General features: G+C 40.6%; 1 protein-coding gene across 1 annotated transcript in view; it reads left to right on the top strand.

Annotated features, from left to right (window-relative positions):
- Positions 1 to 19,175, top strand: part of ONECUT2 (one cut homeobox 2) — a 56,056-nt gene extending 36,881 nt beyond the window's left edge. The window contains exon 2 of the mRNA XM_030810095.1: positions 4,311 to 19,175. Coding sequence (XP_030665955.1) covers positions 4,311 to 4,597 — 287 coding nt within the window. The 3' untranslated portion in view covers positions 4,598 to 19,175. The remainder of the gene's footprint in view (positions 1 to 4,310) is intronic.
- The last annotated feature ends 2,830 nt before the right edge of the window (positions 19,176 to 22,005 follow it).

Raw genomic sequence — 22,005 nt, 5'->3', positions numbered from 1 at the left:
TGCCACTGGAACACCTGCTGTTTCGTTGGGTTTCTGTCGCATCCTTGGGTTGGAGGGAGCTATTGACACTTTCCTGGCTGTTCAGAAATGGGCACATGTCGACTATAGAGTGTAGTAATTGAACAGCACCAAAGCCATTTGCACTCTGCTTGTGCCTGCAGGCACACCTGGCTCCACAGCCCAGGTCTGAGGATGCTGAGGTCACAGCCTCACACCAGCTCCCAGACGTCATTGGATCTGTCTACTTTTTCTTAGACTTTCAAGGCAGGTGTTCTCCCTCCTGTTTTTATTTTCCTTTAGCTCCTGATCAACTGCTTTTGTCAAAATCGATGGCTGGCAATTACTAGCTATAAAAACCCTGGGCAACATATGGACATACTGCCTCATTATTTGGGGCATTTGAACTTGCCATACACTTCTAGACTGCAAGCTACAGCTTTACATTTGCTGCTGTGGCATCTGGTGGCTTCCAAAGGCTGTTGGGAAGGCATAGGCAGGGTGTATTGATCTGTTCTCTCTGTGCAGTTTGCTTCACGTTAAGTCTTTAATATTTTTATCTTATATTAAATATGTGTGTGTGTATATATATATATAATTTTAAATATATGTATCTCACACAAAATATAATCTGACAAGCCAATGTGGACCTGTACCCAAACTGTCTAATCACCCTATTAAAAGCACAAATACAGCATTATCTGAAGAATAATCAATATTGGTATGAAAATTGAGAGCTACGTGGTTAATCCAAAGGAGCGTGAATTGACAGAGGATCTCAGCCAATGTTTGCAGAAGATATTTGCCTGGATTTTGTTATCAGGAGATTATCATGCATCACTATTTATTCAGAATCCTCCAGATGAAGGCTTGGCACCAGTTGTCCCAGGGGTAGGGTCAGGGGCGGTTGACCTGAAGTGGCAGTAGGGGCAAGCATAGTGGTTTCTACATCTTAAAGGGGGCTGCAGAGGTTTATAGAAGCACGGATTCCAGAACCTCACCCCACATGGTGAAAATCAGAATTTCTGGGGGTGGAGACCCAGAGGCTGCCCTGCAAACAGGTCCCTTCTGATGTGCAGTTGGGTGTGGGTGCCATTCCCCACAAGAGAAGTGTTTATTCTTTCTTTCCCTGGGTCTGCAGCAAACCTGGGATGTGGTGTCAGTGTCATCACATATACTCCAAGGTCTCCATGTATTTCCTTTTAAAATGAAAATCATTTTTCCTGATTTGCCTAGCTCAGAGTTACTGGGGTAATACAATGGGAAGGAAAGTATGAAGTGAAGATGTACCTGTTATCTCACTTAAGCCTCTCTAGAATTGAACATTTTTATTTCCTTATTCAGATGAGGAAGACAGGCATCAAGAGGCTAAGTAATTTGCAAGGCCCCAGGTCTTGGAGGTGGGGAAGCCCAGGTTTGAATCCAGAGCTTTCCATTGCATAACATGCTCCTCTGAGATTGTAGAAATCAGGCAGACCCTTGCAACTCAAACCGAGGCATGTGGACCAGCAGCATCAGCATCACCTGGGTGCTCATGAGAAATGCAGAATCCCAGGCCCTGTCCAGGCTGAACTGCATGAGAATCTGCATTTTGATGAGCCCTCCAGATGATTCCTATGCACCTTAAAGTTTAGCAGCACTGCTGTAGAGGACTTCAGATTGAGCAAGAGAGAGTAGACCTCAAAACAAGGTTTCCCTGCAAAGGCTATTTCTGTGTGTTACCACCACACAGGAATCATCAGAATCCAACAAAAATATGCAGTCCTCACAGGAATGAGCAAAGAAGAAATCATTACCAGTAAGCTGTTGGAAGAAGGATGGCAGCGAGCAGTCTTAGCCCTTTCTGTCTGAGCTCCCACTGCAGGGGAAGTGCTCCTTATCCAAGAAAGCCAAAAGGCCCCAAGAGAATGAGTTTTAAGATGAAAACAAATTGTTTTTATGTGGATGTGTTGTGTGTGTTTAATTTTTGAAGACAATATGAATACTTTTAGAAAGGAGAGAAGGAAAAATCAGGAAGAAAGAGTTTAGCCAAGCTGATACAGCCTAGCAGCTTTCCCATTCAGGGGCTCTCCTCTTCCTGCCCTTTGAGAGTATCAGTGCCTTTTGATTATTTCAGGAGTGATTCATTTATATTACTTTATAGCACACAGCATGCAGCAGGGAGGGCAGCCAGTTAGGTAGAAGGAAATTCAGCTTCCAAGTATCTTTCCCATAAGTGTTTGTCCTCAGGTTAAATCCTGTCTTAGTCTGTTAAGGCTCCAATAACAACCACGACAACAAAATACCACGACTTAGTGCTTATAAACAGCAGAAGATTATTTCTGACAGTTCTGGAGGCTGGGAAGTCTAAGATTAAGGTGCCAGTGGATTCAGTGTCAGGCGATAGTCTGTGTCCTGGTTCATAGAGAAGACTTTCTCACTGTGTCCTCCCATGGTAGAAGGGGCAAGAGGTCTCTCTCAGGCTTATTTTATAAGGGCACTAACCCTATTCCTGAGGGCTTCAACTTCATGGCCCAATCACCTCCCAAAGGCCCCACCTCTTAGTACCATCACCTTGGATGTTAGGATTGTAATATATGAATTTTTGGGGGGACATAAACATTCAGACACCATAGCAGACCCTCCACCTAAGATGCTGCCTGCAGAACACAATGAGTAGGAAATGCTGCGCCCGAAGGCCAGGAAACAAAATATACAAGCCAGTGCTTTGAGAAACATAGGAAAGCATCTGAGCAGCACCCTGGGTGCCAGGCTTTGGGGAATGTCAGTCCACTGCAAAGGGATTCTCAACCTCTGGCCAGAATATCCAGTGGGATGGATTCTGAGGGTGACTGCCCCGTCTGGGCCTCTGCTCCTTCCTGGCCTTTCCCCAGTTTTTCCTGTTGAGGCCACACTGTCACCACACCCCTAGCAGAGCTGGGACTTATTTCAAGTGATTTTTTTTTTTTGAGATAGAATCTCACCCTGTCACCCAGGCTGGAGTGCAATGGCGTGATCTCGACCCACTGCAACCTCCACCTCCTGGGTTCAAGCAATTCTCCTGCTTTAGCATCCCAAGTAGCTGGGATTACAGGTGCCCGCCACCACGCCCAGCTAATTTTTTGTATCTTTAGTAAAGACAGGGTTTCACCATGTTGGCCAGGCTGGTCTCAAACTCCTGACCTCATGATACGCCTGCCTTGGCCTCCCAAAGTGCTGGGATTACAGGTGTGAGCCACTGCACCTGGCCATTTCAAGTGATTGTAACACACGTTCTCGTGTTTTAGCATTATGATTTGTAATACTGTATTTAACATTTACAGGTCACTTTGCTGAGACACCAAACCTGTCTGTGAAGTGTACAGATTCCCTGAAAGCATCAAGAAGCCATTTGTCCTCATTGTCCCAAACATTCATTGTATCCATGGCTCCAAAAAGAATCAGTCAGGAATACTACAGAGGCCTGGCTGCTGCCTTCTAGGAACTTGTAGGCTAAGGGAGAGTTCGTGACACATAATGTCCTTGACTGCGTATGTCAGCCCAGGCATGGATACTCACTTCTGCCAAATCAAAGAGACTCTGCATATACTAACATACCTACAAGCCTGAAGTCCTATTGTAACGCTGGGCTTCTTCCCCCACCCTCATCCCCTGTCTTCTTGTACTGGCTTCCAGTTTCAAACTAGCCAAATGAGAATTGGCTAAACCAATTTTTCTAGTCTTTCTCTCCCTTGGTCTTCTATTTGTTTTGTTCTAATTTTTCAAAAGTCTGAACGAAAGGAATTTGGGTTGGGATGATACCATCATTCTGTCACTTCTAAATTCATTCCGTTAACAATTTTTAGAGTCACATGGGTAGAAGCTTTGATTTTGAAAAACTATGCACTTTTAAGTTTTGACTCCAGAAGGTAATTTCAACTCAGCTGTAAACAATTCGAGAGGGTGAATATGAAAGAGGAACTGCCTCACCAGGCTTCCCCTACCCCGGGGTCTGGAGTCCTCCCTGCCTTCGTGGCACCTGATTTCAGAGATAAAGAATTTCAAGGATGTGCTAGAGCAGGGAGAATGTAAAAGGGAAAGACAACTGCAGTTAGTTCAAAACCAGACTGTGTGAAACAGCCGTGCTGCTTTCTCCTTTCTCCCATCCCCCACTCACTCACTGATGCCTTCCATCACCCGGAGATTACAGGGAAGGCTGGTTATTGACAGCTGGGCAGTTAGCACAATAAAGTTTAACAGTTTACATCTCTCTGTACAACTTTGTCAATGTTTTCCATGGATCATCTTCTCAGATGAGCCCACTGACTCCTCTCCTTCTTCTCTTTCCCTTCAAGCGTGCAAACGCAAAGAGCAAGAACCAAACAAAGACAGGAACAATTCCCAGAAGAAGTCCCGCCTGGTGTTCACTGACCTCCAACGCCGAACACTCTTCGCCATCTTCAAGGAGAACAAACGCCCGTCGAAGGAGATGCAGATCACCATTTCCCAGCAGCTGGGCCTGGAGCTCACAACCGTCAGCAACTTCTTCATGAATGCCCGGCGCCGCAGCCTGGAGAAGTGGCAAGACGATCTGAGCACAGGGGGCTCCTCGTCCACCTCCAGCACATGTACCAAAGCATGATGGAAGGACTCTCACTTGGGCACAAGTCACCTCCAAATGAGGACAACAGATACCAAAAGAAAACAAAGGAAAAAGACACCGGATTCCTAGCTGGGGCCCTTCACTGGTGATTTGAAAGCACAATTCTCTTGCAAAGAAACTTATATTCTAGCTGTAATCATAGACCAGGTGTTCTTTATTTGTTTTTAATGGCTATGGAGTCCAAGTGCAAGCTGAAAAATTAATCTCTTAGAACCAGACTCTGTTCTCTGAGCATGCTAAGCATCCCAGAAACCCAAATGGGGCCTTCCTGGAGCGAGTTAATTCCAGTGTGGTGTCAACCAAGCTCAGGATTGCTTAAAATGTCATCCGTCCCACTTCAGGTCCTGTCAGCTTCTTGCAGTCAGAGTTCCTATGAGTAACAATAGGAGTTTTGCCTATGTAAGGACTCTGAGTTTAGGCTTCCAAGATACAACAATAAGAGAAGAATCTAGCAACAAGAATGACCTCATTTGCTTTCCACATGCTTAGCCTCATTATACCATGGTATGTCCAAGTTCACAGCCATAACATAAAAAACATCAGAATGGTAATTACTGAGCACAAGTTTTAAATATGGACGTTAAAGAAAAAAAATCCAAGGACCTGTTTTTCCAACCCAGATATATTTTCATTGAATGATTTAGAAAGCTTTAAGTTGATCCAGCTTACAATTTTTTTTTTCTTTACCTCCTGGAAATCTCATATGGTCTTGGATCCGTCAAAAAAACCAGTCAGTTCACTTGCGCTCCAAGTATCAAGCACAACAAAGATAAACAGAAGTAAGGAAGGTTCTGGGTTCTCCACATCTGGATTTTCAAGACACCTATTGTGAAGTCATTAGGGAATTGATGAGAATATGGCTTCAAGCACATTTTGCAGTTTGCTACAAATTCTGTTGTACATAATGCAGACGCACACTCAGGAGGCCAATTTAACTGTTAACGGTGCATGGAGCGAATGCAGCATTTTAAAAGATCTAGGTTTTTTTAGATCATTAATGTGTCCTTCTTGGTTGATCAGTCATCTGGTCCCTCCTACTGTGTGTTATGACCACCACGTAATCCATTCTCACTCTTTCTGATTTGGGGTTTTTCCTCATCCATCCCATTAGTAGGGATGTTTTCTGTGTTTTCTAGCAAGAAAAAAAATCAATCAAACCTGCATACATGTACTGATGACTGTCATCTAGTCCTAAATCTCTTCTGTTGTTGAATCATCCTTGCAAAACGGCTGAATAAATCTGGAGAAAACACAGCACACCAAAGAAGCAGAATACTGCAAACCAAAGACATTTATGACTTGTCATTTTCTAGCCTAAAAATACTGTGATTACTTTTAGAAATCAGAAAACCTCTGCAACTGCGAATGGCATTCAGCTCTTGCATTTGGCGTATCATCGGGCTGAGTGGACCAGCTACACCAAGGACATTAGCCAAGCCACCCAGAGGGGTGGCTTTGCCACACCAGTTGTCACCTTCCCATAGCAAGTGGAAGAGCGCCCACAGAACTCTGGGAGATTGCAAAGGTCACAATGTGCATATTTACCAGTGAATGGCCCCGGGTGGGGCCACATGGGGGTGTTCAAAGCAAGCCAAACGCTGCAATGATTCTTTACAGACACTTGAGACTGACTTTTTTATGAATTACTTAATCGAAACCAAAGAAACTTTTTCTGCACCTACTTCTGCAACAAACAAAACTGTCCCATTAAAATGAATAAATAAATCTGTAAATCAATGGAAATCACCACCAATAAGAAGGAAGCACGCCAGAAAATAAACGAAAACAAAAACAGCGAGACACACTGTGTTCAAACAGACCTCTTGGGACATTTTTTGGAAGCAGATTTTAAAGAAAGGGTTGAGACAAAGATAGAAATAAGGAAGAGCCTCAGTGGCTGCTGCTTCATTTGACAACTCACACGGTAATCTTAAAGTTGAAGATTGTCTTTAATTTGTGCCTATGCAGTTTTTCAAAAGAACACGGAACAGAGCAACAGAAACCTCAACAGCTACAATACCAAAGATGAGGATTTCTCACACCTTTTGTTTCAGTTCATTATCTCCTCTTGCCTGGCTAAAATACTAATAGCGCCATTGATCTGTATAAAGGTAATCAATTATGTTTCTCTGAGCAACAAAAGGAAAGGGCCATTTATTTGATTTTATTGTTTCCTTTTAATTTTGTTTTATGGTTTTTTGCCCCAACATGGAATCTCTCAAAAGTTTCCATGGACTCCAAGTTTAATCTGTTGGGATATTGAACAGTTCTCTCTGCTCAGCAGAGGGTAGGGAATAACTATCACTTGAATGTTCTTTACTTAACCCTTAGACTTGGTTCCTTCTATGTTCAGAGTCTCATCATCAGGGGAGGGAAAGGGAGTGAGGGTCAGGGATAGGGGTCTTGGTGATGCATCCTCTCCCAAGCCACAGAACCAAAGAGTTTATAGAGGAATTTACAGCCTCGTTTTCACGTGATTGCTACATCCTAACAGGGCTTCATTTGGGGGTGGGGGGAAACATGTAAAAATAATTGCCAGTTTCTACTTTTCTATTAGCTTTTTAAAAATCAGCTGTAAAGTTGCATTTCTAAAGAAAGATATATATAATATATAAAATACATATATAGATCAACTTGACATTGGTGATAACCAAAATTATTGCTGTCCAAATTCACGTCTTGTTTTGGTCCAGTGCTTCATTTGTTAAGTATTCGGTTCAGAATTTTTCTCATTTCTCATGCCATTCCAGAGTTAATTTGCCACTGTGGATGACTTGAAGTATTCAGATCTCTATGGAAGTTTCTGGGAAAGGTTTAAAGTCAAGATCAAGCATTTTAGCATTTAACCTGTTGATAAATGGATCCATGGTGTAAATGAGTTTTATTTGTATCCGAAGTCATCTCTATTCTATCCCTCAGCCTGGATTAAGGTGGTGAGTGAAGTACATCCAACAGACTCGGCCCAGAACTGGGTCCTGACAGTGGGGTGCTCATCTTCTGTAACTGTTGGGAAGGCTCGGTGGTCCATTTTCACCAGTTAAAGAATATGAGGCCAGCCCAGAAATCTGTTCTCCAGGAGCTGCCCTGTCCCATCTGGGTGTGCCAGACCCCCTCAGTGAGCAGGTCCACCAAAGGGACTTCTCACAGGGGAAGCCCAACTCCTGTTGCAATGGGTTAATAGATTTCCTCAGGGTGGTAATTACCAATTCGTATTTTGACAAGCCTATGTGCAACCACAGCTGGCACTGGGGTGGGCGGTGGTGTTGGGTGGGATGGGGGAGAGTGTCTCAATCCTGGAGAGAAAATATAAAGCAGATTTTGGGGAGACTCCTGGAGTCCTTCCCCTGGAGAGCCCCATTGTTGTTCTTTGTGCCCCCTCCTCATTCCCCCTATGTGGGTCTCCCTATGCAGGAGCTGTGAGAGAATGTGACTCTCCACAATTTTTATAATTCATCCTGCCTAGGAGATTGTTCCTTGGCTTTTCCCTTGTGTCCCTTTGTCCTTTGCTCACACTCCATGTTTCCTTTGTCAAAGGACTAAGAAAAGAGCATATTTCAGCAGAGGAATGTCCCCATGTGGGTTGATTTCAACTTGGGTATTTCTAAACGAGTCCTTGTGACATGTGTCCAATGGAAATGGTTGCTCTTTTCCAGACTGGATTGAGGAATGGAGCCTGTTTGATTTGGTTAGTGATTCTTTGACATACTAATCTCAGCATTTGGGTCTCCAGCATCCTCTGAAGATGTCTAGACCAGTAGAGGCTGCCTTTGTGACCTGACATTACAACATTGGTCAAACCAGTCCTCTGATAATCAGAACATGTCATAATTGTTAAAAAAAAAAAAAAAAAGGCAAGAATTTCTCCCCAAGGAGCTTTAATAAATGTCTCATTCCAGATAATGTCATATCAGAGAGAAGTGCTTGCTTTTAGAAAATTATTCACATACATATATAAATATGTATGTGTATCTATACAGTTATGTGTCAAAATTTTAAGCCCTGCAGAATTTCAATTTGTTAGAAATCTAACAGAAAAAAATTTCTATATTGAAAGGTAATAGAATTTAACCCAGTGAGTTTACTCAAGGATTTTTAAATTTAAGTTAATAATTTCAGAGAAAATAACCATTTGGGTTTGGTTATAGTTTAGTATCCATTACCTCAATCCAAGGAAAATTCCAGGCATTCCTCAGCCATCAGCAAAAGAGACAGTGTGAAGGAGTTCTCAGCCAAATTTCACATTCTTGAGGCAACAGAAATCAAAACACTCAGAGCCATTGAGTGGAAAAACAATTTCCTTTATTCCTTTACACAAATAGGCTTGCATTGTTTTTGTTTTAATGTGATTTTGGTACTAGGGATGTAATTATTTCATTCCAGGAAATAATAAAAAAAAAAAACCAGAGCCAATACATTTCTTTTTTTAAAGGAAACAGCAACAATAAAAACTCAACACCAATATTTAAAAGCTTTTCCAAAATGTAAAAGAGGTGTTTAGCTTGCACCATGCATAAAGGTGCAGGCTAGTTGAGCCAGGAAGCATGGCACTTCCTCTGGAGAAATCCAGAAAGCGTTGCTTCTAAGCTCCCTTTTCCCCCTGCAGGCTCTTGGCAATTGTAGGCTTTAGGAAATCCAAAATAATTTTCAATTCAAGCTAAAATAAAATCAACATTTAGAATGTAAATCTGATACACACACACACTTTTCTAAGTCAAACAACATATTTCAAAACCAAAAATAAATACCTTTTAGATAATCAGTTTTCTTTGTCTATACTGGGCACCCACCTACTAGTGCCAGTAAATTCAAGTTGAACAGATTTTTAAAATCACTATTATCTGGGTATGGGGGAAACTTCCCCACTTTTGAAAATGTTGGTAGAATTATGGGAATGTCTGTTTGATTATCATTACTAAAGTCTCATGACAGTATGACTTTGTAGCGAACTCGGATTTTCAGGAGTTTGAATAGTTGGATATTTTAAAATCTAAGAAGAAAAGGCCTGTTTCCAGTGTTGTTGAAGAACAATGGACTCTATTAAAAAGTGGAGAAAAAGATGATACATGTGGTCAAGGTTGACCACAAGGCCCAGACACAACTACCTTGGTGATAATCTTCTAGATTCGTGACAGGTTAGAGCTGACTTTTTTTGTTGTTGTTGCTGATGCTGTGTGATTCAGACTTCTTAGCCTAACCAGGAAGAGTAAGTGGAAATGGTAGATGAAGAAGGGGTAGAGCTGGTATATCTATAACTTTCTGATATTTGTCTGCCAAACTTGATATATTAGTAATTTTGTTTCTTTAGCTAAGACCAAGTCACCCCTGAAACAACAGGAGATTCTAGTTTTAAAATAAGGCCACAAAAATCCTTACTGAATGAAGAATGGCACCCCAGTTGGTTGTATAAGTCTCATAAGATAATGATGTTGACTTTAAATATGGATGTCTCAATGCCTGTTTTCTATCAATGATTTGTTTGTTTCCAAGGTCAGGGAGGGAAAGAGGGGAGGGTTTATCTGTTTTAGAAAGTCTCAGAATACTTATAAAATACAGAAGTAGTTATTAAAATATATAGGACCTCACATAGGTAGATACAGAACTTACCACTGAGGCTGATGGGCTGTTGTGTGAATCACACAGGACCTTAAATGAGGCTCATTATTCTCAGACACCAAAACGACTCTGACAGCCTGAAGCAGTCATTGCTAGAGCCCAAGCTTTCCTTAGAGGTTTTGGAGTTAGGTTGATTGGAAGTAACAAGCTAATACCTTTTCTAGTGGAGAAAACACATTGCTACCAGCTTGTTCATCCCTTAGAAGTCTTCCGCTCTGCTCCATTTTTAGCAGCAAGCATTTCATGTAGCATAAACCTTGGCAGATAAGTGTGCCTAAGGCTTATACAGTCTGTCCGCTTGGATGTATACAAATTTAGATACATATTTTAACATGTATTCTCATAGATGACTTTATAACAACACACGTTACCTATAGGTGTCTAGACTGTGTACATACAAGTGTGTACAGACATGCTTCATACGTATATACTGTAATCCATTACAACAAATAAATTTTAAATCATCGTTTAACATGTATGTGGTACTTCTACAGTGTACATTGTTTTCATTATTTATTGTAACATTGAAAACCACAGTGCAAGGAAAACAAAAGTATCCCAGCATCTTCATCCTGTACACTTGGAATTAATTTCATTTGGGCATATCCAAGATAAACTCAACTTTCAAGAAATCTTGTATATTATTTAATCATCTGTGTTAGGATGACACCTACACTTGATGACTTCGGTTGAATAGCTTTATTCTGGATTTTTCATAACTAAAGCTAAATCCAAAGACCTGAAAAAGGACAAAAAGAAAAAAAAAAAGAAAAAACAAAGAAAAAGAAGAAAACGTAGTAAAGTCAAGCGCAAACCAATGGGGAGACAGTGGGCTCTGGTTTCCAGGATTGAGACAATGGTACTGCGGTCTTGAGGAGACTGCGTTAGCTAGTGGGGAGTGGTGATTTTTTTCATGCTTGTCACATCTAAATGGTCTTTAACATGAGAAAATTTTAGAGGTTATAATTTCCTGCTTTGTTTTTATTTAGACTATCAAAAGAAGTTATACATGTTGTCAGTCAAAAAATGAAGACACCCTCTGCCCCGCCCCACAGAATGTTTTTTGTCTTGTCTCTTTGGGTTATGACCCAACAAGCTAAGTACCATTAATGTAATTAACTTATTTAAATTAGCTTCTAGTACATAAATGTATAGGATTTGTGTAATTATTTAATCATCCTTCCTTAGTTTGATTCTACTCCTTGTACTTATTTATCAAAACCTAGACCAATGGTGCATCAGAGATGCAAAATTCTACTTGGAATACTCTTGAAGTTTAGTTTGCTTTATAAAGCAGTGAAATTCTGTTACAGACAGGGAAGAAATACAGGTTACAAAAAGAGAATTTGGGATATTCTTCTCTCTTAAATTAACTTTTAAAATAGTCTAAGTAACAATTATTAAATTATTTAACTTAAGTTCGCAGCCCCACCTGGTACCAGGCGAACTTCACCTCTTAATTATTGTGGCCCTCGGAGCCTTCATATTGTAACTTATTTATTTAACTTATTCAGCATCTGTGAAAGGTGCACTGTATAGTTTATATTTTTAATTTAAAACAACAGAGAGCACTGCAGTTTGTTTGCTGTCAGAACAACAGAGCAGATTTTGTGGACAAGCAATGACTATTCAGCCTGAACCTGTGCATTCAGAAAACATAAGCTGAGACCCTGCTTCACCAGCCTGGATTTCGGGGCTTCTATACAGAAACTGGAAAAATAAATTTTAAAAAAATCGTAAACAAAAAGAGAGAAACCCTTACACTAGCTGCTTCCAAGAATGAACTCTGTGTGTATGTAAAGCAACAAAACAAAAAAGGAAAAAAACAAAAAGCAGAAAAAAGAAAAAAAAAAGGAAAAACTTTCTATTTCTAGTGAGAACCAAAGAAGGCTACCTCACTGACTTTTTCCATTTGTAATTTTAATCGTGTTGATGACACCAAAGATACCAAAGATTTCTTTCTCTGTGCGGTCTGCATTTTGCTTGTGCTCTTTTATAATTTGAACGATTTTCTCTGACATATGGTATGTAAAGCCACAGCTCAGATACCCCAAAGAAATAATTATCTATGCGACGGCGGCTGCTAATTTGGAAAGGGATATTTTCTGTGTTTCTCTTATATGTTTGCTGTCTGCTCCACATGTTCAAGATGCGAGTTCAGATGCTGCTGTAATTGGATTCCTTAAATTCTGATTACAAATTGGGGAAGGAAACTGGTTGGAAATGGCCTTCAGTCCTAGCCATGGCCTCTATACCTGCTGGGACCTATCACAGTGAAGATTGCCAATTACTGAACCACAGAAGCTCTGACCATTGAGTAGTTGAGCTGGAAGAGACCTTAGGAATCATTTAGTCCAAGCCCCGGTGGCCCGGAGGAATGAAATAGTTATCCAAATCAAATAACTCTTGAGAGTGAAAGCCCACACACACCTCCTGGTTCCTGCCCCAGTGCTCCACCTATTGTGCAGTGCTACCTCTGCATGAGAGTGGTCCCATATTGACAAATAGGATGGTGGCAATCCTTTAGCAATGAGCAGAGACTGGGGTTTATCTCTTAACATTTTCAGCTGTAAAATTAGTCACAAGCATTTTCAGTGTCCCATTAGTACATAGTCACATATGGTCAGTTGCTTCGTGAAGGTGGCCTGCCTTGAAATACTAGGGCTCATACAGGATTTTTGCCCTAGGAAAAACGTGTTGATCCCAACAGTGTGATCACTTTTGAACCTCTCCATTACAAAGCACTGTATAAATAACTTTTTAATTCAGTGGGAGGAGAAAGTTCATTCTTGGCCTGTTGGCTTTGATTATTATGGGTACTTTAAAATCAGTATTTATCAAGAAAGGGAACTTGACCACCATTGGCACCTGTGACATTTAAGCTCTTCAGCCTTTTCCTTTTTAGTTGTAGGTGTTTACATTTCATTTCTAAGCCAACTGTGTATTTATGAGAGAAGTTTAAGCCTTACATCATTTGATACTAAAGGGTTATTCATGGTAAATGAAAAATGACCCCAAAATTACAGAGGAATATGCGAGTTTAAAAAATGGCTACTTAAAGTTGCTTCTCTCTTTCCATCTTACTCATGAAATTAATTGGTCCTCTTCAAGTTTCTTTAGATTCCATTAAATGATTAAATCACTATTAAGAGCCATTCATCAACGTGATTTGTGTGTTAGCCAATGAATCTGTCTCAGCTTTTGACCAAATGGGTTTTAGACAAATGCAAAGATCTGCCTCTAGTCCATATAGCTCTTTTTGAGTGCTAGTATTTTGCATTTCACATAATGTAGTTATCTTTGAGCTTTTAAAGAGACCATTTAGACAAAGAAGCAAAGAGAGGAAGAGACCAATCAACTCATCAGTTTCATGCATCAACAAAGCATAGCTAGTAGAGAAATGTAGACGACAGATTGACAAACTGTAGGAAACACTGTTACTCTCTTTCTGAAGTTTTCAAGCACCATCCTATGTGAAAGTTTCCTCCTGTCCAAACAAGCTCAAGGCCCATCTTCTCCCTATACAAGGCAAACCTGTAAGGCCTTCCTTCCAAAGAGCACATTGCTTTGGTTTTCTTCCTAAATTCCTATTGGAAATAGAACTCTCAGAATCCCTGGGAGACAGAGCAAAGATGACTTAATTCATTGAGCAGCAGAGCTCCCCTATAAGCGAACATCACCATCCCCATCTTTCCTACTGCCAAATCCATACAAGAGAGGATCTAGAAAGAGCGATGGCAGCCTGAACACAGAAAACATCCCCACTTGGCAGACCCCTCCTCAGCAATCCCCCCAGCCTCATGCTTCACTTGCAAAGTGTGACATAACCACGGGACGAGTGCCTTGCTTGAACCAAAGCAACGATTTAGCCAGTCTGGACCTCTCTGTGCTTTTTTTAATTCTTCCTGTGAATACCTCAGCTTCAACTGGGCCTCCATACAGTCAGTTGGTGGGCTTATTGTACTGTGGTGCTTTGCAATGCAACCCTGCAAAGAACAAGATTTGTACTAATACCAAAGGTTCTTTCTCTATGTCTCCTCCTCTGCCTCCCTCGTTCTTCCCTTTTTTCTAGTTCTTCACGGTTCCAAAGCTTTACTATGAACCCGGGCATGTTGGCAATGCAGACCGCGCAATTCCTTACCGAATTTTCTCAGATATACCTCATAGACAATAGTGTTTAGAGTAATGTTATTATAGCGTATGTAATAAATTATTCACTGTTTCTTTTGGTAACTGTGATTTAAAAAAAGAAAAAAGAAAAAAAAGCTTTATACGTTTTAGGTTGTGCTTTTGTAATAGACGAAAAAGGTGCGCTTAAAAAGAAAATGTATGTTTTTTTTTTCCCCTTTGGATTTAATTTATGCTGGATTGGGGAAAGTTGCAGAATGAGCCCAAAGTTTACAGTTTCATATTTTGCTGAAGAAACAATCTGTGTTCATTTGCTCTGTTGAAAAGAATAATTATTTTCTACATTTGTGCTACTTGGTCTGAACAATTAATTGTTCTGTGTTAACAGTGTAGTATTATGATTAGCAACTGCCAATCAGTGCTATAATTTTATGCATGAGGCTAAAAATTTAGCAGTGTGATGCATTGTGGTCTTAATAGCAACATTTTTCATTTTGAACTAGATCTTCCCCTTTGGTTCAATGGACTTTATTTATGCATGGGCGCCTATTGTTTGTTAGCAGTTGTGGAACAGTTGTGTATACATTAAACTGTGAAAATGTACACAGTTCAGCCTCAGATGGTGGTAATATTGGTTTTATTGGGAGATGTGTCACCTCGAAAATACCCTTTACATCTGTTGGGATCTGAAAATGAGTCACATTGAATTGGGTTCCAACTTTATAATGAGAAATGTTATTCCAAATTTTTGAGTTAGCCAATTTGCATTCCACAAATTGGGATCCTCATAACCCAGATATATCACCATATCTGAGAGGGGTTTGAAAGCGACTATTGAAAAACTCACCTTTGCATATTTAATTTCCACAAAAAGGAGTTATTTTGGCTTTATGCTCATGAACTTAGACCTAACTGGCCATGTATATGTAGGTGCAAACTCATCCAGCTGTGGCCCTCTTTGATCTCTGCTTGGGAATGGCTATTTTTGACTGTGCGTGATTTCTTCTAGTATTTTATGATCAGGTCAGCTCCCAGTAGAAACTCAAATGGCATCAATATTACTAATTCTTCTCTGCCCACTTCTCTTTTGTCTGCTCTCCTGGACATTCCCACCAACTGTTTCAGTGATTTGGGCAAAAATACGCAGCCATTTCCCAAAACTTCACATGTGCAGCTATCATGGCCGTCCCTCCCTAGACTTGGAGGTGACTCTCACTTAATTTTTACCTGCCCAACAATGTTCCATCTACCATCTAAAAGGGAATATAAGAAGAAGTTTTGAAACCCATTTTAGGAAAACCATCTTCTTTAAATCCTTCAATTATCTGAGGTCTCTATATGTCAAAACTATTTTTCAGTTGCACGGGATTGGGCAAACTTGTTCTCTCTTATACTTGGGTTCAAAGACTCGTTCTCGAGTTTCATATTTCCCAAACCAAAATGCTTGACATAAAGCCAAATCAACTGCCAAGCACACTTTATTTTGCATAGGAGCATGCAGCCTAGCGAACCTTGGTTGAAAAGCAGAAGTCTGCTATGCAAAATATTGGAAATCACTGACAGTATAGCATTCATATTATCTGTCAATGAGAGTATATTGGGAACATGCTCTCGTGCATAATAAAAAGCAACATATTTTTATTTGGCCTTATAAATTAGATTGTGGTAATGTAAATTTTGATATATAGTCTTTTTATTTTTCCCTTATTAATCTGCCAAAGATGGGAACAGATACAAGAATTTTTCAAATTGGCTTTTGTAAGACAGTTGATGATTGTAACAGTGTTTAATCTTCCAGAAAGCTTTATATGTTCTTCCACAATAAAATTGATATTTGTTTCAGCAAAGTTTTCCTGACACTCACAAACCCATAAACTGTTCCTCTTAATGCAGATATTGTAGAATCTACAAAGGTCAAATCCATTTTTGATCCAAAGAAAATAGAGGGGTGTTCGAGACATGAGTGTACCCAGCCCTTTTTTTTTTTTTTTTAATCACAGGCAATGCATGGGTCTGGCTGGTTACACTTTGTCAAGAAGACTTGTCTTATGAAACCCAAGGTATATTTTGTTATGCCATTTTATGACCTTTTTTTTTTTAACATTGTGGAAAGTGGTATGTTGAATCAAGTGTAAGCTGAGTTTTCCAGACAACTGAAGTAGCTACATCGTGAATGTTATTTTGTTATTAAAGGGTTTTTGCTCAATGCTTTGTGCCAATGGATGTCCTTTTCCTTGGAGTCACAGAACTATGAAATTACCTCAGCTTGGCCTGGTTTTCTCTCCTGCCCTCTTGGGGAAACATGGGCCTGGCCTGGGAAAAGGCAGGTCATGGGCTGGAAGGTAGGTTTTGGTACTAGGAAGAAATCTCTGTATCTGTCAGCTTTAAAGAGAACTGGGCCAAAAATCTCTAACCTCACTCTCTCTGGACTCCAACACTTCCCTGCAGTCTTTTGGTCTTGAGCATGTGCCAGCATGAAGGCAGACTCCAATTCATACATGAAAGGCAGGAAAAAGAAAATAGTAACCTTGAATCTTCTGTGGGCCACCAGGCACTCACCTTTCCCCACCTTGCACTCTACCCAGTCAAGGCTGTTGCAGCCCATCTGGTGGCTTTCCCTGGGACATTACCAAAGGCTTCTTCCTCCATCCTGGGGTTGCAAAGGATCCAGGTCCCCTCCATCCAGTGGGGCTCTTCCACATCAGAAGTCCCCTTCCCACCATCCTCTGCATCCTGCTTAGCTGTCCCATCTATACCTTTTGGAGATGATTATTTAGAAAACAAAGAAAGGTATGGAATGGAGTTTCCTATTGTTTGCTAGGTTATATTTTAGCAATTCTCAATTCTTTGATCTGGAAAAATACAAGAGGGAAAAGGAGACCCCATTATCTCCCTGTGCTTTGCTCCCATCTCAGGGGGCAGGGGCAGTGCACATTGCCAATGCTGTTGGTCTGTCTTGGGGGACAGGCTGAATCACAGCTATTGCCCCAGCCAAAAGCATGGCCAGTCAATGCCTATTTTATCTCTGCTCGAAAGTCCTATTCAAAAAGTTGTAGAATTTGAGGTTTTTTCCCCCCATATCCTTTGCTTTGGTCCAGTTTGACCTTTAGCGTAAGAGTCAGCTTTATCTCTAGGAAAGTTTTTTCAGATTATGACAAGGAGCCTGCCACCTGGGAAGAAAAGAGTCCAAAGACTAGCAATCGGATAGGTAGTCATACCATTAACAGATACTTCCTTGAAGGTAGAATATTGTTTCCTTTCTTTACTGTTTTGTGTTACACAAGTCCAAGTGATGCCAGCAAACTTCTTACCATGGAATGTTGTAAAACATCTGGCATACTGAAATTTCTGAAACAAAACACAAGCTTCATATTGATAACTTGATAAATAACCACTAAAGTTTAGATGCAGGGACTGAGATGATACGGGCAAAATCTTCGTGTTGGTTCCGCTTTTTAATTCGTATCTTCAATCACCTAACCTTCCTGCAATCCAGGAGCAGTTCAGTCTTTTCTCCCCAGGTCTAGGATGCCAAAGAGCTTCATAGGAAAAGATAATTAGGGATTGACCAGCATTTCAATTAGTTCTCTTCTTCATCCTTTGCATTTCTCAAAAGTGTTCTCCTGGGCCATAGAGAAAGAGCTGGTCCATTTTTTTTCATTCTTTCTATTCAAATTTTTCCACCCAGACAATACTTTATTAACACAGATACTGTGGATCCTTCCTTGGCCAGTGAATTATTACAAGAGGAACTATCCTTCCACTGGAAAACAAGTTCCAGTATCTTTTCTTCCATCCAGTTTTGTTCTCAGAATCCAAGTCAGTCCTGGGTCTTTTCTCACTTTAGGCCTGGGCCTCAGATGTGTTTATTCTTGCTATTTGAAAATACCTTTAAATTTCACATGCTGGCCTGCAGAACTAGCATCCTTTGTTCTATACTGTTGACTGCTTGATGGGATTGAAAGGTGACTATAATGAGGGAAGAAAGGAGGAGGTAAAGAGAGAATAATTTGTCCCAGATCTGTTTAAAGTTTTAAAGTTAAAAAAGGGACTCATTAAATTATGGGAAAATGGCTATAGAGTATGAGCCTCCTTTGACCATATGCTCAAAGACCTTACTCTGCCACCTGCCTTCTAGGTAGCTATTCTAGAAACTCAGCCCTTTAGTAGAAACCCAACTACCTTTGAAAAGTCTCTTTCCAGATTCCAAGAGGACAAGAGATCAGAGAGTCACATATACGCCTCTTGTTTTATTTTCTTGCTTTCACAGGTATTATCTCCAAGAAAATCGTAGGGAAAAACTTTAAACTGTTCTTTTCAGTTGATCCCTTTGACATCACCTCTCATGTTTAAAATCAGGAAAACACACCCCTAAAATTTGCATTCTCTTCCGTTCTGAAAAAGAAAACCCACACACAAATCCACACTATTACTGTCTTTCACCCTGAGCTATATTTCCAAAGTGTGTTATAATCCAGATTTTGCCCCATCTCAAACATGTTAAGTCAGACTGTGCTGAAAGACTTTCCAGGGACGGTCAACAGGGTATATGTTCAGTGGCTGCCCTGAAATCCTGGTGGGGATGAGGATCACACTTCATCATCAAGGGGATGCCCATCCCCGATAAGCTCCCAGTCCTTTTGGAAGATTTCTTTGAATGTTTGTTAATTGCATTTTCAGTTTTGCTCATTTCCCACCCCAATGTTTTGTCTGCAACATCGCTTACACTGGATTCTTTCTATTTTTATTCCTATCATTAAATGGTAGTGCTGTAAATTCTGCAATTAATGTTAAATAAACTGCTTTAATTCATTGACCATGGCTCAGTTGCCTTCTTTCTCTTTTCAAGGAAGGAATTAAGCACTCTTCCCCCTACAGCATCCCGTTGTGGTTTCATAAAAAACAGTAAATTTGTTCTTAGTGAGACTACAATTTCTATCTCTGACAGTATGCAAGACACATTTTATAATCAACAAACCTGCTATCCTTGTTATAAATCACAAAAGATGAGAGATGCTCCATAAAAACTACCTTTTTTCTTAACCTGTTAACACTTTAGAGATAGCCTGTCCTAGACTTACCTTTGTACGAGGTCACATATGGTGAGTCAAAAGAAGGGTCATGTTATTGTCACCCTATGGAAGAATCAAGAAAAATAGACAAAAAAAATAAGGCCTCATACAAAATCTAAACCCTACCACAAATTAGTTGTATGGCTTTGAGCAAGTCATTTAAATCATCTGGGCTTCAGTTTCTGCACCTGTACAAGGTCAAGGTTAAACCTGGTTTAATCAAAAGTCCCTTCCATCTTTGCATTTGCCCCAGATTTTTGAAAATATTAACACTTTATACAGATTTTATCTTGGCTTATTATTTTCTCTAAGTTAATGAGCCAATGAGTTTGTTTATTCATTTTATTTTATTTTATTTTATTATTTTATTTTCTGAGATGGAGTCTCACTCTGTCACCCAGGCTGGAGTGCAGTGGCACAATGGCTCACTACAACCTCTGTCTCCTGGGTTCAAGCAACCCTCCCACCACCTCCATCTCCAAGTAGCTAGAATTACAGGCATGCACCCATCTTAATTTTTTTTTTTTTTTGTATTTTAGTACAAACGGAGTTTCACCGTGTTGGCCAGGCTGGTCTCTCACTCCTGACCTCAAGTGATCTGCCCACCTCGGCCTCCTAAAGTGTTGGGATTACAGGCGTGAGTCACCTCACCCAGCCCATCTATTCATTTTAAATTTAGATATCTGAGATTGGAGACTATTATTCTCAGTGGTGTACCTCAGGAATGGAAAACCAAATATCGTATGTTCTCACTGATATGTGGGAGCTAAGCTACGAGGATGCAAAGGCATAAGAATGATACAATAGACTTTGGGGACTTGGGGGGAAGAGTGGGAGGGGGGCAAGGGATAAAAGACTACGAATATGGTGCAGTGTATACTCCTCAGGTGATGGGTGCACCAAAATCTCACAAATCACCACTAAAGAACTTACTCATGTAACCAAATACCACCTGTACCCCAATAACTTATGGGGAAAAAATTTAGGTACCCACAAGCTTCAAATGAGTTCCACTGAGTTAACCCTTGGTCTAACTCACCTATAGCCCAGCCCATGAAGCACTGATTGCCTTCATCTAGACTGGTGGTTTTCAACCTTGGGTGCACATGAGAATCAGACCCAGAGAGCTTTTATAATATACTGTACCTAAAGTCCATCCCAGACCAATTCATCCAATTCCACAAGGGTGGGCCTCAAACATTGGTGTAGCCATTAGCTTTTGTTGAGTTAGTTTGTTAGTGGGAACAAACCACTCTAAAACATAGTGGCTTAAAAAACGACTGTATTTATAACTCATAATTCTGTTGGTTGTCAATTGGGGTTGGTCTCAACTGGGTAGTTCTTCTGATTGGGCTGGGCTCACTCATGCATCTGTAGTCAGCTCCCCTGTTGGCTGGGGACTGGCCAGTCTAGGATGGCCTTAGTTTAATCAGCTGAGCTCTGCTGTCCTTTATCATCCAGCAGAGTGGCCTGGTAGGGTTCCAGGATATCAAGTGAATCACACAAGGCCCCTTAAGACCAAAGCATGGAACTGGTACGATCACTTCTGCTGCATCCTGCTCACTGAAGGACACCATAGGTCCAGCCTCACAGGGGTAGGAGTGAAAAGAGATTCCACTTGTCGATGGAAAAAGCTGAAAAAGCACATTGCCAACTGAGAAGTGAAAGACTGTAGCCATTTTTTACAGTCTACCACAATCTATATTTTTAAAAGCTCTCCCAGAGATTCTAATGTGCAGCCAAATTTGCAAAGCATTATTTCAAAGCCTAGTATTTTTCTATTTTTTTCTCACAATTCAACACTTATCTGTGTTAACTCCCTCAAATGCCTTTATTGTGTTGCTTGAACTCATTGTATGAAAAAACAATTTACAACTTTCAAACTTGTAGAGTAGGTATCATTACAGGCTGAATTTATACAGATGAAAAAGTCTTCCACAAACCAGAGGGATTTAGACACTGGTTTTATTGGCAGGTGAACTCGCAGCCTCAGCTGCTGGTGGCTGCAGCCACTCACTAAGCCATCCCATGTCCAGGGCTAGTGGGAAGCCCTGGGAAGGCAGGAGCCACACATGGAGTTTTTTCTGTTGGAGGAATCTTGGGCTGTCTCAGGCACATGCTGAGAATATTACTGGGCCTAGGCACCACCTTGGGGTCCATCATGGAGATCTTGACTACAAAGCAGCATGGCCTTTGGTTCTAGGATGAAATCCCTCTTATCATAATGTGCTTTTGCATCATTCTTCCTCGAATGTCATGCCCTTATTTATTTGCAGACCTTTGGACAGAAAGGAGCATCTTAAGAGAACAGTTGCATAAATAGTCTCAGCTTATGCCAATGCTAAACTAGATAATCACCAAAACCTCTTCCACCTCTGCTATTTCCTGTTTCTAATGATCCATCACTCTTACTCAGAGAAGGAAACAGTAGCTAAAGCTGGCAAATTTCAATGCTAAGAATCTCTGGTCTCAGTTTAGCCACATCAGGATAGCTAAACTAAGAGAAATGTAAAAGTCTAGGCGGGGCCTTGGAATGAGAGATTAGGCTCATTGAAGGAAAATACTTCCACACCT

This window comes from Nomascus leucogenys, chromosome 4, assembly GCF_006542625.1.
Source record: "Nomascus leucogenys isolate Asia chromosome 4, Asia_NLE_v1, whole genome shotgun sequence".
NCBI lineage: Eukaryota > Metazoa > Chordata > Mammalia > Primates > Hylobatidae > Nomascus > Nomascus leucogenys.
Note: the sequence above shows the minus strand (reverse complement) of the source record. Positions and strands in the feature narration are given on the sequence as shown.